A 14517-nucleotide genomic window follows, 5' to 3' on the forward strand; every position below is an offset into this window, starting at 1 on the left:
AAGTGGACTTCGTAAGGTTTATTGGGAAGGGTACAGAGTCCATCCCCATCCAGGGTCCTGAGAATGGGCTGGAGAGGAAGAGGTGGATCTCAGTGGGCTTTCTTGCTGTGCTGGATGGTCTTGGGGAAAGGCTGGGGGCCCAGCCAGAGCTGCAGCAGGATGACAGCATGGCACACGTGCAGGGCAGCAGAGCTGCAGGACGTGGATGGGTATGTGTTCCAGGAGAGCTCAATGAGCCCCAGCACCAGCAACCTGGAGATGAGAAATAAGCTCCAGGTCGTGTCCAGTTTCTAGTGCAGCAGCCCTTCAGCTCACCCCCTGCCCCTTCAGGGTCAGTCATGGGGGGTGGAGCTCCCTAGCCCTTCCCACTCCCCAGATGTCCCAGCTGGTACCTGAGCAGATGTGTGAGCCAGCGTGCAGGCGTGGCCCACAGGAGGTAGGGCAGTGTGTGGAAATACCAGACGTAGAACTGGTAGTGAAGCGACCGGCTGAAGCAGATGCCAATGAAGTTGGAGGTGAAGAGGGTAGAAACAATCTGTATATGGTGGTCAAGGCCAAGAGCAGAAAGGGTAGGGAGGTTTCACAGCAGAGGGGCAAAAGTTTTGGGGTCAGCCCCTTGGCTCTGCTGTTCTGAGATGTATACTTTTGACAAGTTTCACACCTGTTCCTCAATCTGATGTGGAGGCAATAATACCTAGGACCGTAAGGCCTAATGAGTCTCACTTACTAGCTATGCGACCTTAGCAAATGACTTAACCTCTTAACGCCCTAATTTTACTGTGTGTAAAATAAGAATAAAAATAAAAATATCTCCCTATCTCAGGGTCTCTTGTGAACTTTAAATGTTAGGAATGCATGTAAATCTCCTAGAACAGCACCAGGCGCAGGGGGGCACTCATAATGCTAATTCAGTAACATTTAGAATTAAAGAATAAAGTAGGAGTTCCCGTCGTGGTGCAGCGGAAACAATCCGACTAGGAACCATGAGGTTTTGGGTTCAATCCCTGGCCTCAGCGGGTTGAGGATCCGGTGTTGCTGTGAGCTGTGGTGTAGGTCGCAGACGAGGCTCGGATCTGGCGTTGCTGTGGCTATGGTGGAGACCGGCAGCTACAGCTCCAATTAGACCCCTAGCCTGGGAACCTCCATGTGCCGCGGTACAGCCCTAAAGAGCTAAAAAAAAAAAAAAGAATAAAGTGCTCTGCAGTGTTTGATAGAGTAGGAGCTCTACACATGTGACCTGTAGCTATTACTGGTACCTTCTTTTCCCTTCCCCAGGTCACCAGCCTAGCTGACCAGGACCCCATCTGTACCTGGAGAGAGAGCAAGACTTACCTTCCCATTGACTTAAAGGATATGATTGGGAGTGAGGGGTTGGGGTGGAACCTTCCTTTTGGAGGGATCCTTCAGCAGCGACAGGATACTTTCCCCTGTCCTGGGGAGAAGCCATTGAGACATTAATCAAGCTCCCATCATGGGCCAGGTTCTAAACTCACCCCATGAGCTCAGCATCTCCTCAACATCTCCCAAAGGCCTAAGTCCTTCACGCCTTCCCCCACCTCTGCCCATGGCACTGCTCCCCCTTCTCACCTGTGCCACCTGCAGAGGGTAAAGAGCAACAGCAGGGTGAGGTGGGCAGTCAAAAGTGCCAGGTGGAAGGCACGATGCAGGAAAAGCGCTTCGGGGAGGAAACGCCAGTTCACGGTCCAGCGGAAGAGAAACTGGCGGCCAAGGTCAAACGAGCGGGACAGGTAGCCGATGGGGTTCTCCAGCAGGAAGGGTAGCCCCAGCACCACCTGAGGATGGTGTGATGTCAGCAGAGCTGCCCAGGCTCACCCTCAGCCTCATGTTAATCACTGAAGGAGTGGGAACAGGGTACAGGTCTCAGAGGTTTCCTAATTCCCATCAGGAATAGTAGGAAAGCCAGCCCACCCACAAAGCCAGAGCCTTGGGTCAAAGGAGTCAAGGAAGCAGGTAATGATAGTGCTTGAAGTTTGAATTCTCCAGGTTATAAATAGGCAGGGCTAGAAAGACCCTCACAGACCCTCTAGCTCAACACCCTTGTTTTACAGCTAATGAAACCAAAGCCCAGAGGTAGTGGCTGCCCAGCCCAGAATCAACCCTGTCTCTTGGCTTTGAGGAAAGCTCAAGGATGAAAGGAGGCCAGACAGAAGGGCCTCCCCTTCGTTAGAAAGGGGAAGAAGTGGAGTTCCCATCGTGGCACAGTGTAAATGAATCCGACTAGGAACCATGAGATTGTGGGTTCGATCTCCTGCCCTCGCTCAGTGGGTTAAGGATCTGGCGTTGCCATGAGCTGTGATGTAGGCTGGCAACTGTAGCTCCTATTAGACCCCTAGCCTGGGAACCTCCATATGTTGCTGGTGTGGCCCTAAAAAGACAAAAAGACAAAAAAAAGGGGGGGAGGGGTAAGGAGGGGATACCTGAAGGACAGCACAGATGCCCAGCTTGGGGAGGGCCCCACGGAGGCCGAATTGTGTGAGGAGAAGGAACAGTAACCCAGGGGCAAAGAGTAGCACGTTCATCTTCACAGACACCGCCAGGCTGGAGTGGATAAGGGAGAGGAAGAGTGGAGGTCAGCTCCAGGGCCATGTACCCTGCCCCAAAATGGACAACACCCCTATCACCATAGCACCTCCTCCCCTCCCCTGCTAGGAAGCTCCAGGGGAGCTCACACTCAGCACAGCCTGGCAGGAGGCTAGAGGGAGGGAGCCGATACCTTGTCTCGACACTCAGACGGAGTGAGCAAATATATGTGGAATATTTAGAATATGCAATGACCAACCCCAACAATAGATGCTGTCTGGAGGGAATGGAGGAAGGGAGGAATATGTGTGTGTTGGGGGCCTGGGGAGGGGGGTACTTTTTATAGATCCTGGACTCTCCTAGTGCGGCTCTAACTGACCCACACTGCGGGACCACTCCCTTAGGTCCTCTGCTGCAGAAATCTGGGGAGAAGGTGATGGAAACACAGAATGTGAGAGAGGGGCCAGAAGGGAGGGGTGTTGACCTGAAACAGCAGCAGCCCCAGCCCCAGCGCTGGGCCAGCAGGAGGTTGATACTGAGGAAGAGCAGTGCCATGGCCACTGGGTCGTTGAAGAGCCGCAGCACGAAGATGGAGTGGACACGGTAAGAGGCACAGCACATGAAGAAAAAGACGAAGGGAGGTACCTAAGAGGTAGGCACAGTGGGGAACAAGATCAGCTCACCAACCCTGAGCCAGTCCCATTCCCCCAGCCTTCCAGTTTGGGGTCCCCTGTTCCTGGTAGTGAGGACTCACCTTGCAGGTCTGGTGGTAAATCAAGAAGACAAGCAGCAAGGTGGCCAGGTAGAGCACAGCAAAGATGTGCTGGGCCGTGCGGATGTCAGTGCCCCGGCCCGTAGCATAGTATAGCCCCATAAAGATATACACAAAGCCGGCTGGGTACCTGGGAAGAGGAGAACGAACGTGAATCTGGGTGAAGCTAGCCAGCCCAGCATCCAATCAGCCCCTCACATCCTCGCTGAACCTCCTATCCCCACTCACACAAGAGGTCCAGTGTCGCCCTGCAGTTGAGTATAGTCATAGGTGCCATTGATGACGCCCTCCACCTCAGCCATGTAGGCCTTCCAGTCAATCTCTGTATCTGGAAAAGGACAGCATGGTGTGGTTACTTCAAGCTCAGAACTTGTCTGCCCCAGGCTATCAAAGCACCTGGTTCTGGCTCACTCTCAGGACTTCTATCACAACTCCTTCTCTTAACTGCCTATCTGACATTCTCTGGGTGAATGTCATTCACATTCTCAGGTCAAACTCTAACATGTCTGTAATGCAACTCGTAATCTTCCACTCCAAATCTGTTCCTTTTTCTGGGCTCAATGAATGGCACCATTAACCTCTCAGCTGCCCAGGTCACAAACCTGGGAAACGTCTTTGACACTTCCTTCTCTTTCATTTGCAACCCCCAGTCACCAAGTCCTGCCTATTCCTCATCCTAAATATTTCTACTATCACACACTCAAATTTGGGCCTAACATAATCTCTAGCCTCAGTGATGCAAAAGCTCCCTAATTAGGAGTTCCTGTTGTGGCGCAGTGGTTGATGAATCTGACTAGGAACCATGAGGTTGCGAGTTCGATCGATCCCTGGCCTTGCTCAGTGGGTTAACGATCCGGCATTGCCCTGAGCTGTGGTGTTGGTTGCAGACGCGGCTCGGATCCCGAGTTGCTGTGGCTCTGGCGTAGGCCGGCGGCTACAGCTCTGATTAGACCCCTAGCCTGGGAACCTCCATATGCCGTGGGAGCGGCCCAAGAAATGGCAAAAAGACAAAAAAAAAACAAAAAAAAAAACCTCCCTAATTAGGCTCCCAGCTTCCACTTTCACCCCACTGCAATACATTTTCCACCCCACAACCAGAGAGATCGTCCTATAATAGAAACCATATCATGTTTCCCTGCTTAAAACTCTTCAATGATTCCTTAAGATGAAGACCAAACCTTATTTTATTTTTCATTTTTGGCCGCCCCACGGCATATGGAGTTCCTGGGCCCAGAATCAGATCCAAGTGGCAGTCATGACCCAAGCCGAAGCTGCAGCAACCCTGGATCCTCAACCCACTGTGCAGGGCAGGATATCAAACCTTTGACTCAGCACTCCCAAGATGCCACCGATCCTGTTGCACCACAGCGGAAACCCCAAGACCAAATTTTATTATTCCCATTTTTAGAAGAGGAAATTATGAATTTATGAGGTTAAGTGACTAGCTCAAGATCAGTGAGCTAGGATGGGTAGACTTGAGACTGAAACTCATGGAGTCCTAAATTCTCAGCCATCTTGCTATCTATCTCCTTAACATGGGCTTACAGATTCCTACATGATCTGGCCTCAACTTTTGCAGTCTTATCTGTCTGTACTACTCTTACTTGATTTTACATTCCAGCTCTAAAAAAATTTTTTCAGTTCCTCAAACAAAGTAGACTTTCCCCCCCTTTCTGTTTTTTTTGGGCCGCACCCAAAACATATGGAAGTTCCCAGGCTAGCGGTTGAATTGGAGCTACAGGTACTGACCACAGCCACGGCAATGCCAGATAACAAGTCGAAACTTGGATCTACACCACAGCCCTCAGCGTTCCAGATCCTCAACCTACTGAGCAAGGCCAGGGATCAAACCCACATCCTCATGGATACTAGTCCAGTTCGTTGCTGCTGCGCCAGCACAGAACTCCAACTTTCTCTTTCAATTGAAGATTTTTGATACAGGATTCTCTCTTCCCCCCTCCTTTTCTCTTCTTCAACTAACTAGCTCTTATGTTTCAAGGAAGACTCTAGGAAGCCTTCTCTGACTCCTCAAGGCCTGGCTTAAGTGCCCTCTTGTGTCCTTTATAGCACTGTCTTACTATCATGATGAATATGACAGCATTGTAATTTTATACTAATACATCTCTGTCCAGGCCTACACAACCAAAAAATGTGTCTATCTTTTTCGAACTATACTCTTGGCACCTAGCATAGTGTTAGCCATATAATAAACACTCAACAAATATGTACTGAATTAACTATCTTAAGCAAGAAAGCTTTAAGTCCAATGTTTTCAGCCTGGAAAGCAGCCACCAATAATGCCAAATGACTCAAGCGATCACAAAACGCTATCGCTAAGAAGAGAGTTCGAGACCTCAGAACTGAACAGATGAGAAGCTTGAGACACAGCAAGAGAAGTGACGGGTCCAAATTCACAGAGACAAGCAGCAGCAGCAGTACATTAAATTGGACCCAAATTTTCTGGAAGGGATTAAGATCAGGTTTCGTTTTCAGTGGAGCAATCTTTAGTTTTTACTGGGGTAAAAAATAAAGGCCTGCATTGAAGATTGAGTGGATGAGGGGTCTAAGAGCTCTAAATCTAGGTCCCAGTTTGGGTCGGGGGTTCGGTCCCCTTCCCTACCCTCCCCTCCCCCTCGGCGCACTCACATGCCACCCTGTGAATGACCCAGAAGGTGATGCCCACCTCCGCCAAGCAGAGGCAGGCGGCCACCAGCAGCGTGTAGCGTGGCTCCAGCAGTAGTAGGCGCCGCTCTTGCCAGGCGCGCCGCAGCCATTGCCCGCACTGTCCCGCCGCCAGGGCTGCGGGACCTGCCCGGCCGCGTTTCCGCAGGCTCGCCGCCATCTTGATGGTGCACCGCTCCTGTGGGCCCGCTACCTCGGAAGCCCGATCCTTGGGTATTTGGGTTCCGCTTCCCGCGCTGCATGTCCCAACGGACTGAGCGTAGGCTGGAGTTGTCAGAGTCCTTATTTACTCCAAAATTCACTTCTTCTATATCTGTCTCCCCTATGGAGTGCACACTCTACAAGTAGAAATAATGTCACTCCTCAGTACATACTTAACCCTGGACCCACAGGGGCTAATGTGGATCGAAGTTTGCCCGGAAAGGAACATTCTTGTCTGTGCCCTGTCTCTCCCCTCCATCTCCCCGGCCCAGTATAACACTTAGCCTGTGTCGTTAATATCAGCGTACATGCCAGTCTTTCCTGGAGGATAAGACCTGTGCTACTCCCGCCATCCCTCAGAGTTCTCTGGGTGCTCAATACTGGGAAGAAATAAATTCCTCATTAATTTTCAGACTTCTTAATGGGAGGAGCCAATCAAACAAAGTATGAGAAGGGGAGTGACGAGCCCGAGTGAGTGCGACACCAGGACTGTGGCTCAGAAGTTAGCAATGCTGCCGGAGGACTCAGGGTCTGGACGATATGACTCCCCCATCCGGAGGATTCTTCCCAGCGCACTTAACAGAGAACGGAAGTTCCACGTGTTTATGTTGAGCAATTGCTGGTGCTGGGCGGAGACGTAAAGGCCACGCCTCCTACATGCCACCATTCCGATTGGTTACATAGGAGCGCCAAGCCCCGCCCAGATGTGAGAACCTGCAGCCCTGCGAACCCAGAAGCGGCAAGCATGGCCTCTCCAAGGGCCTCCACGCCCCTGCCGGAGTTACCAGAAAAGAACAGCGGGTACCGCGAAGTCCAGTACTGGGACCAGCGCTACCAAGGCGCTGCCGACTCTGCCCCCTACGAGTGGTTCGGGGACTTCTCCTCCTTCCGTGACCTCCTAGAGCCGGAGCTGCGGCCCGAGGACCGTATCCTTGTGTTAGGTGGGTAGTCTCGGGACTGCCCAGCCCAAGGGGACTGTTCCTGCTCCTCGCTTCTGCCTGCCCCTCTGAGAGGACGCCCTAGTCAGAAGTGAAGACCCAGAACCTTCAGAATCTCTGCAGTAGTTGCCAGGGCAAACAGGTGCCAAGAGATTCTTAGTCCGGGGACCGCCACCCCCTCCCCCGTAGAAAGTCTGAGTCTGAATGTAGTAAGTGGGTAGGTGACCCATAACTCGGTTCCGGCCCCTAGGGAGGCAGCCTCGAGCACTAAGAGAGCTCAGGGGACTTACTTCAATTCCCAGCGCTAGCTGACTGTAAGACAGGACGAATCGTGAACCTGTTCTGAGCCTTGGGTTCACTTCCAGAAATGGAACTGGGAATTCAAGTCGGGTAGGGCACGTGCAGGTACCTCGAGCGCAATGCCTAGCGCTTTTTATGTTTGCCCGGCTGGGCACCGGGAGCCATCGTCACTCAGAGACTGATCTTTTCACTCTAAACTCTAACAAACCTGGTCCTATGCATCCATATGCCCCATTCTCCGCCCCCCACTCCGCCCTGCGGTGTGCAGTGAGGACAGGGGCAGCACTCTCTGAGGGGAGATTGCTGCGGAGGATGGTGTGATTTTTTCCAAAGGAACAAATAATGGGTTGTAAGGTGGGGCTCTGAGAGGTCCACTTGCCCATACTGGGGTTCTCTTACTCTTCCAGCCTTGGGGACTCCAGTGAAATTTGATTAAGCAACAGATTTCCTTCTAATTATAGTTTTTATTTTGGTGTTTTTAAAAGCATGTATATGTTTAAGTGAAATATTTCCCATATATGAGACATTTATAATACATTATATATGTAAGGTATAAATAATAACTCGAATGTGTGTGTATAGCCTACTTGGTTTGAGAAATAGAACATTTCTAGGACTAGAAAGGAAGTATAATCTAGTGCTTAAGAACTTGGATGCTGGAGGCAGCTAATTATGTTGGGATCTTGGAACATGTAATCTTAGCTGCAGAATAATGGCAAAATCATAGAATCTTAAAAAGAGTTCCCATTGTGGCTCAGTGGGTTGAGAACCTGACTAATATCCATGAAGATGCAGGTTTTGGTTTTGTTTTTTTGTGTGTCTTTTTGCCTTTTCTAGGGCCTCTCCCGCGGCGTATGGAGATTCCCAGACTAGGGGTCTAATCAGAGCTGTAGCTACTGGCCTACGCAACAGCCACAGCAACTCGGGATCTGAGCCATGTCTGCAACCTACACCACAGCTCACGGCAACACCGGATCATTAACCCACTGAGCAAGGCCAGAGATTGAACCCACAACCTCATGGTTCCCACTCAGATTCGTTAACCACTGAGCCACGACGGGAACTCCAGAGGATGCCGGTTTGATCCCTCGTTCAGTGGGTTAAGGACAGTGTTGCCACAAGCTGTAGCATAAGTGCAGATGCTGATCAGATCTGGCTGTGCTGTAGGCCGGCAGCTGCAGCTCCAATTCAACCCCTAGCCTGGGAACTTCCATATGCTTCAGGCATGGCCCTAAAAAGAAATTAAAAAAAAAAAAAATCATAGACTCTTAGCTGTGGAATCCTTGACAAAGTAAATTTCTGTCTCAATTTTCTCAGCTTTTAGGAAAAAAAAGAGTATATACTTATTTATCAGGCTTTTTAGCTGATTGAATGAGTATGAAAGACTCCTACAAAAATTCCTGGCAAAATTAAATGCCTTGCATATTCAAGGTTTTTTCTGTGTAGTCCCTCAAGCCCTGTCACCCCAGAGGTAAAAACTCTTGAATTTTGTGGTTTTCAACCATAGCATTTATTCTTAGATTTACCATGGATCTCTGTTTTTCAAGTTTTAGTGTGCATCAGAATAACCTGGAAAAATGGACCCCACTGGACTTTCTAATTCCAAGAATGGTCTAAGGTATTACCCACGGGTCTGTATTTTGAACAAGCCTGTAGGCTGATTCTCATGCCAATAATTGGCAGGGTAACACTGCCTTAAAAATCTGTCTGGCTGGGAAGTATCCTTTTCTAGATAGAGGAGAGAAATGTCTAAAAATCAAAAAGGAAAACTTTCCAGGTGGGATTCCCAAGATCTAACAACAGGACCCACAGCTTGGGAGCATCTTATGTTGCATTACACCTGAACAAACTAATTAAACACCTGGTAGGTGCTAGGGAATGTGGTGGGCCCTTTCTAACTTACTTAATCCTCATGAAAACCCCCGACTAATCTTATCCACGTTAGTAATAAATATTATGAGACTTAGTCTAGGTTAGAGGTCAGTAATTTTTCTCTGAAAAAGGCTAAATAGTAAGTATTTTAGGCTTTGCAGGCTATACATTTTCTGTCACAACTAGAAAATGGCAATGGTTGTTATAATAGTATCTTCTGCATGAAACTACTTCAGAAGTAACTTGGAGTTCCCACTGGGGCACGGTGGGTTAAGAACCTGACTGCAGTGACTTGGGTCTCTGTGGAGGCATGGGTTCAGTCCCCAGCCCGTAACAGTGGGTTGTAGAATCCAGAGTTGCTACAGCTAGGGCATAGGTCACAGCTGTGGTTTGGATTCAACCCCTGGCCTGGGAACTTCCATATGCTGTGGTTTCGGCCATTTAAAATAAATAAATAAATAACCTGAGAGGAGTTCCTTAGTGGTTAAGGATCTGGCATTTTCACTGCTGTGGCCCAGGTCACTGCCATGGCACAGGTTCAATTCCTGGCCCAGAACTTCGGCATGCTGTGGGCACCGCCAAAAAAACCAAAAAACAAAACTTGAGACATCCTTATAAACTACTTAGCATAGGACCCAGTGTTCAACAACTGTTAGCTATCATTTTTATTATTGAAGATGGGAGTCAGAGAGGCACTTTCTTCAGGACTGCTCAGAGAAAGAGTGCCCTGCCTGAGGACCTGTGCGTCTGGTCCCTATGGGTAGATTCCTCCTGGTAGATAAATGCATGCGGCTGTTCCAGCTTTGTTGTCATAATTCTCTGGTTCTCTCTTCTTTCTTGACTCCATACTCTGTAGAACCTTGCAATTATAATTTGGTTTCAATATGTATTTCCTTTAGAGACAGAAGTGACTGACCAGAGGATTGGCTGTCCAGACCCCATGATGGCTATTTTTCCTGATATAAATTAGCGAATTGGTAGTCTAGCTTACACCTCAATCTCTTGGTGCTGAGATAGCATCCACCTAGCTCTGGACTCACATATGATGGGTTCTTGGATCTGGTTCAATTTTCCAGGGCCCTGCTTCCCTAAGAGTGGACCTAGGGAAGAAGTGACCTTTCCTAGGCTCATCTTAGTTGGTAGCCCCAAACCACTGAGGCAGCAGAGTCAGAAATCACTGCTTTGTAGACATAACTTGGCTCTGTGGTCAAGTCTGATTTTCTCTTTATCTTTAATAAAGTTGTCTTGGAAGATGCCATTCCTACCAAAGGAAACAAGGAAAGGAAATTGGGGTTGTCCACAATTAGGCAGAGCTCTGCAGACACATGAGGTTAGGTTGGGTGGTGAAGGAACTGTGGGTCCAGAAAACCCAGTGGGATTTCAGCCTGCACTAAGTTAGGGTTTCCTCTTCAGCCATCCTCACCTCTCATCCCAGAGCCTTTTGTGGTTCCACTGTTGGGAAGCACACATTGAATTCTCCCAGGCAAGATAGTACTCTTCCTGAGCTCCAGGTCCTGAGGAGGAACACAAGAAGGGGCAGCCTCTAGGTACCCTATCCAGGTGTCAAGCTCTGTTTGCTAGATTAGGGCTATCCCTACAGCTAAATCTGTGATCCTCTTAGGGAGGCAAATGGGGATTAAAGGCAATCTAAATCCCAAGAGCTGGGGATCCCCATGTGAGACCACCAGGAACTGTCCTCCAGAACTGTCCTCCGGCTGATGCTGACCTGGAAAAGGCCAACAGACCTTTGAAGGAAGCCATGCCCACTGGACAGTATGTCCATATCCACTCCTCTAATCTCCACTCCTTTGGGACTGCTTTCCAGGCACTTCCCACCAGAGTGTTAGGAGTCTTCAAGACTCTGGTGAGTTGTCAGTTCCCGTGAACCTGTTGGCTGAGCCACCTAAGGCGGGGACAGGGACTATCCTATGTGATCTTACAGCCTGCCCCTATTGAAACACTCATTGCCTTATGTGGCAGTTGCCTGATTACACATCTGTTCCTCTCACCAGAGCATGAGCTCCTTGAGGGCAGGGACTCTTTATTCATCAGCAGAACCCAGTATGTAGTGCTCAATTATACGTAAAGGAATAACAAGGAATCATCTCCACTGGGAGTCCCCAAATAATTTCCCCTTAACTTGTTAATTCTGCCTTGGAAACCAAAGTAAGGTAATAACACCTAATGCGAGGTCTTCCCCAGGCTGATATAGTCGAGGATCCCTAAGAAGTTAGGCATTGGGATAATACTAATATTATCCATTTGTTAATAATATTATGGCTCTAATGGTGCCAGTATTATCCCCATTTTGAGTTTGAGGAAACTGAGGCTGAGAGTTGAATAACTTTCCATGGCTGTATGACTAAGGCTATCAGAACCCAGATCTTTGTCTTTTTTTTTTTTTTTTCCAGCCTCATATGGAAGTTCCCAGGCTAGGGGTCAAATCAGAGCTACAGCTGCTGGCCTACATCACAGCCACAGCAACAGCAACACGGGATCTGAGCCGCGTCTGCAACCTACACCACAGCTCATGGCAACACCGGATCCTTAATTCACTGAGTGAGGCCAGGTATCGAACCCGCATCCTCATGAATCCTAGTCAGGTTCGTTAACTGCTGAGCCACGAAGGGAACTCCCAGATCCCAGATCTTTGAACTCCTAAGTGCAGAGCTCCTTCAGCTACTCTCCACCTGATTTAGTTTTTGGTTAGTGCATCATATCCTACATGTCAGCTAGGTATTGTTATCTTCATTTTTCTGACTAGGAAATCCAAATTCCTGGTATGTAACAACTTGCCTGAGTCCACACAGCTAGGAATGATGGAGCCAGGATGTGTGCCCAGGTCTGTATGACTCTAAGGCTCCTGCTCTTGTACCATGCTGTTCCTTCAGTACTGGAAGGTTTGGGCTGAGAGAAAATGGGCCAAGAGTGAATGCATAATTGGGGAGGTGAGAACCAAAGCTAACCTAGCCCTTTTGTCACCTACTCCTTCTCACCCAGGCTGTGGGAACAGTGCCCTGAGTTATGAGCTGTTCCTTGGGGGCTTCCCTGATGTGACCAGTGTGGACTACTCGTCAGTGGTGGTGGATGCCATGCGGGCTCGCTATGCCCATGTGCCCAAGCTGCGCTGGGAGACCATGGATGTTCGGGCACTGGGCTTTCCCAGTGAGTCCTTCAACGTGGTGCTTGAGAAGGGCACGCTGGATGCCCTGTTGACTGGAGAACAGGATCCCTGGATTGTGTCCTCTGAAGGTGTCCACACTGTGGACCAGGTGCTGAGTGAGGTGAGGAAGCAATGAGGGAAGAGGGCAGATCAAGAGGTGGGGAGGAGGGGTTGAGCTTTTGGGAAACTGGAAGAACTCAGAAGCCAGAAGGAGGCATGGTTTAGAGCAAGTAGTGGGTCACCTTTAGTACAGTGGTTACCTGGAAGAACGGAGGGGTTAGGCTGGGTCGAGATCATAGGGGGCTGGAGTGGCCAGGCTGATGTTTGACTACTGGGTTGCCACAGAGATGAGGTAGCAGACAGGTTCCAGCTAGAGAGGATGAGCAGTTGACAGGAAAGCAGTGCCCCCTGCCCCTGCACCTGACATCACTTCCATGCTCCTACCTGTCTAAAATATCCCTACCCCCACGGAACAACCAAGGGCAGAGAAGGAGCCTCACTCTTTTGCCATGGAAAGCCCTGAGCTACTGGATGTAGGGTAGTACCTGAGATTACACTGGGAAGGCATCTGGAGCAATACTGACCTTTGAGAACCTGGAGGTGGGCTTCTCACCAATGGCTTCTCTATCTGCTTTGCAGGTGAGCCGAGTGCTGGTCCCTGGGGGCCGGTTCATCTCAATGACCTCTGCTGCCCCTCACTTCCGGGCAAGACACTATGCCCAAACTCGTTATGGCTGGTCCTTGAGGCATGCAACCTATGGCAGTGGCTTCCATTTCCATTTCTACCTCATGCATAAGGGTGGAGAGCTCAGTGTGGCCCAGCTGGCTCTTGGAGCCCAGATCCTTTCACCCCCTAGACCTCCCACTCCACCCTGCTTCCTCTCAGACTCAGATCATGAGGAATTCCTTAGTGCCATTCAGCTGTGAGGCCAGTCCTTCCTGCCTTTATGCCTTGGACTCAACTATTCGGAATTCCTAACTCAGGGCTTAGGGTTGGGTCCAAGGTACTCACATCCCAGGGGCCTCATGCCTAAGATAGAGCTGACGGAAGTAACCTCACATGAAAAAAATTACAGGCCAGGCCACACTAGACCCAAATCCCAGATTTCTGACTTCCTTGGATCACTCATGGGTTCCCCAACTTTCTCCCCACCATACCAAATAACCAGTGTTCATCCTCAGGGGCAAGGCTCAGCACAACCCCTCTGCATGCCAGCCATGCTTGGAGACTTGCCTCCCTGGGGCCTTTTACTGAGTCCCATCCAACCTGGATTTATCCACAGGAGGCTGCAGATTTTGAATCTCGATTGCTTTATGCTTCTAAACCCCGCTGCAGCCTCAACTCTGGTGACTTATCCTGCTTGGGTTGTATTATTTACCCAAGGAGGCCGCCCTGTAATGATGTTCCTAGGCCAGGCTGGCCTGCTTTGTTTACTTGACAGCCTTTCTCTGCCAGTAACATGCACCTGAGATTCCCAAGCATCTGCTCCCCATCCCAGAAGGAATCAGAGCCATTTGGGCCTGGCTCCTGGCAAACCAAAGCAGCAGCTACACCACACACACACACACACACAGGGAGGTCTGTGTTTATTCACACACTCCTGGTACAGTGAGGATGGAGGAACATTTACAAAGGACACCCCTGGGTTGAGAACATCTCCAGGGCCACAGGTGTCATCCAAAGATGCAGAGCAGCCCCAGTTGGGTTCCCAGGGGCAGAATACAGGGGTCCAAGGTAAAATCAGACCTGGGCCCTTGGAAGGTGATACCTTGAGGGAAGGGGTCTGCCGGAGAGCCTCCTGGGGTCAGGCATGGGCAGACTGGCTCTGTGGTTGGTTACCATGTTGGGGGCTTGTCCCATCCCAGCCTCAACACCCATCCTATCTGCCAGGCGCAGAGGAGCGTGGCCGAGACTGTGGGGGGAGGGTACGAACCATGAGGGGAATCAGTAAACAAAGAGTCGGATATAAAAATACAAATGTGCTGAGGAAGTCCCTTAGAAAGAGGCTGAGGCTGGGGTCACGCCAGACAAGGGTGGGGGTGAGAAG

The 14517-nt window shown here is 49.9% G+C and overlaps 2 protein-coding genes across 4 annotated transcripts; one reads left to right on the forward strand and one right to left on the reverse strand.

The window, feature by feature from the left end:
* Nucleotides 1–3: 3 nt before the first annotated feature.
* On the reverse strand, nt 4–6314 carry ALG3 (ALG3 alpha-1,3- mannosyltransferase). Of its 3 annotated transcripts, none has more exons than XM_084990538.1 (9): nt 5997–6314; nt 3542–3641; nt 3296–3443; nt 3026–3186; nt 2439–2559; nt 1588–1793; nt 1355–1432; nt 393–536; nt 4–252 (listed from the first exon to the last, which is right to left on the reverse strand). In XM_084990538.1, the coding sequence occupies exons 1-9, from the start codon at nt 6235–6237 to the stop codon at nt 90–92; spliced, it is 1362 nt and encodes a 453-aa protein (XP_084846664.1). In that variant the 5' UTR covers nt 6238–6314; the 3' UTR covers nt 4–89. The 3 variants fall into 3 exon arrangements, 2 of the variants coding, with proteins under 2 accessions (XP_084846664.1, XP_084846665.1); XM_084990539.1 differs by having other exon boundaries at nt 5960–6169; XR_014824471.1 differs by lacking the exons at nt 4–252; nt 393–536 and having other exon boundaries at nt 1396–1432; nt 1588–1853; nt 5960–6169.
* A 588-nt stretch (nt 6315–6902) lies between these two features.
* EEF1AKMT4 (EEF1A lysine methyltransferase 4) lies at nt 6903–14442 on the forward strand. Its single transcript, XM_003358718.5, has 3 exons — nt 6903–7137; nt 12307–12590; nt 13109–14442. Exons 1-3 carry the CDS (start codon nt 6942–6944, stop codon nt 13394–13396), a joined length of 768 nt encoding a protein of 255 aa, XP_003358766.1. The 5' UTR covers nt 6903–6941; the 3' UTR covers nt 13397–14442.
* Nucleotides 14443–14517: the final 75 nt, after the last annotated feature.

This window comes from Sus scrofa, chromosome 13, assembly GCF_054392235.1.
Source record: "Sus scrofa isolate SSC_HxYL_T2T_F1_AM1 chromosome 13, Sscrofa_HxYL_maternal_Yorkshire_Landrace_v2.0, whole genome shotgun sequence".
Classification (NCBI taxonomy): domain Eukaryota; kingdom Metazoa; phylum Chordata; class Mammalia; order Artiodactyla; family Suidae; genus Sus; species Sus scrofa.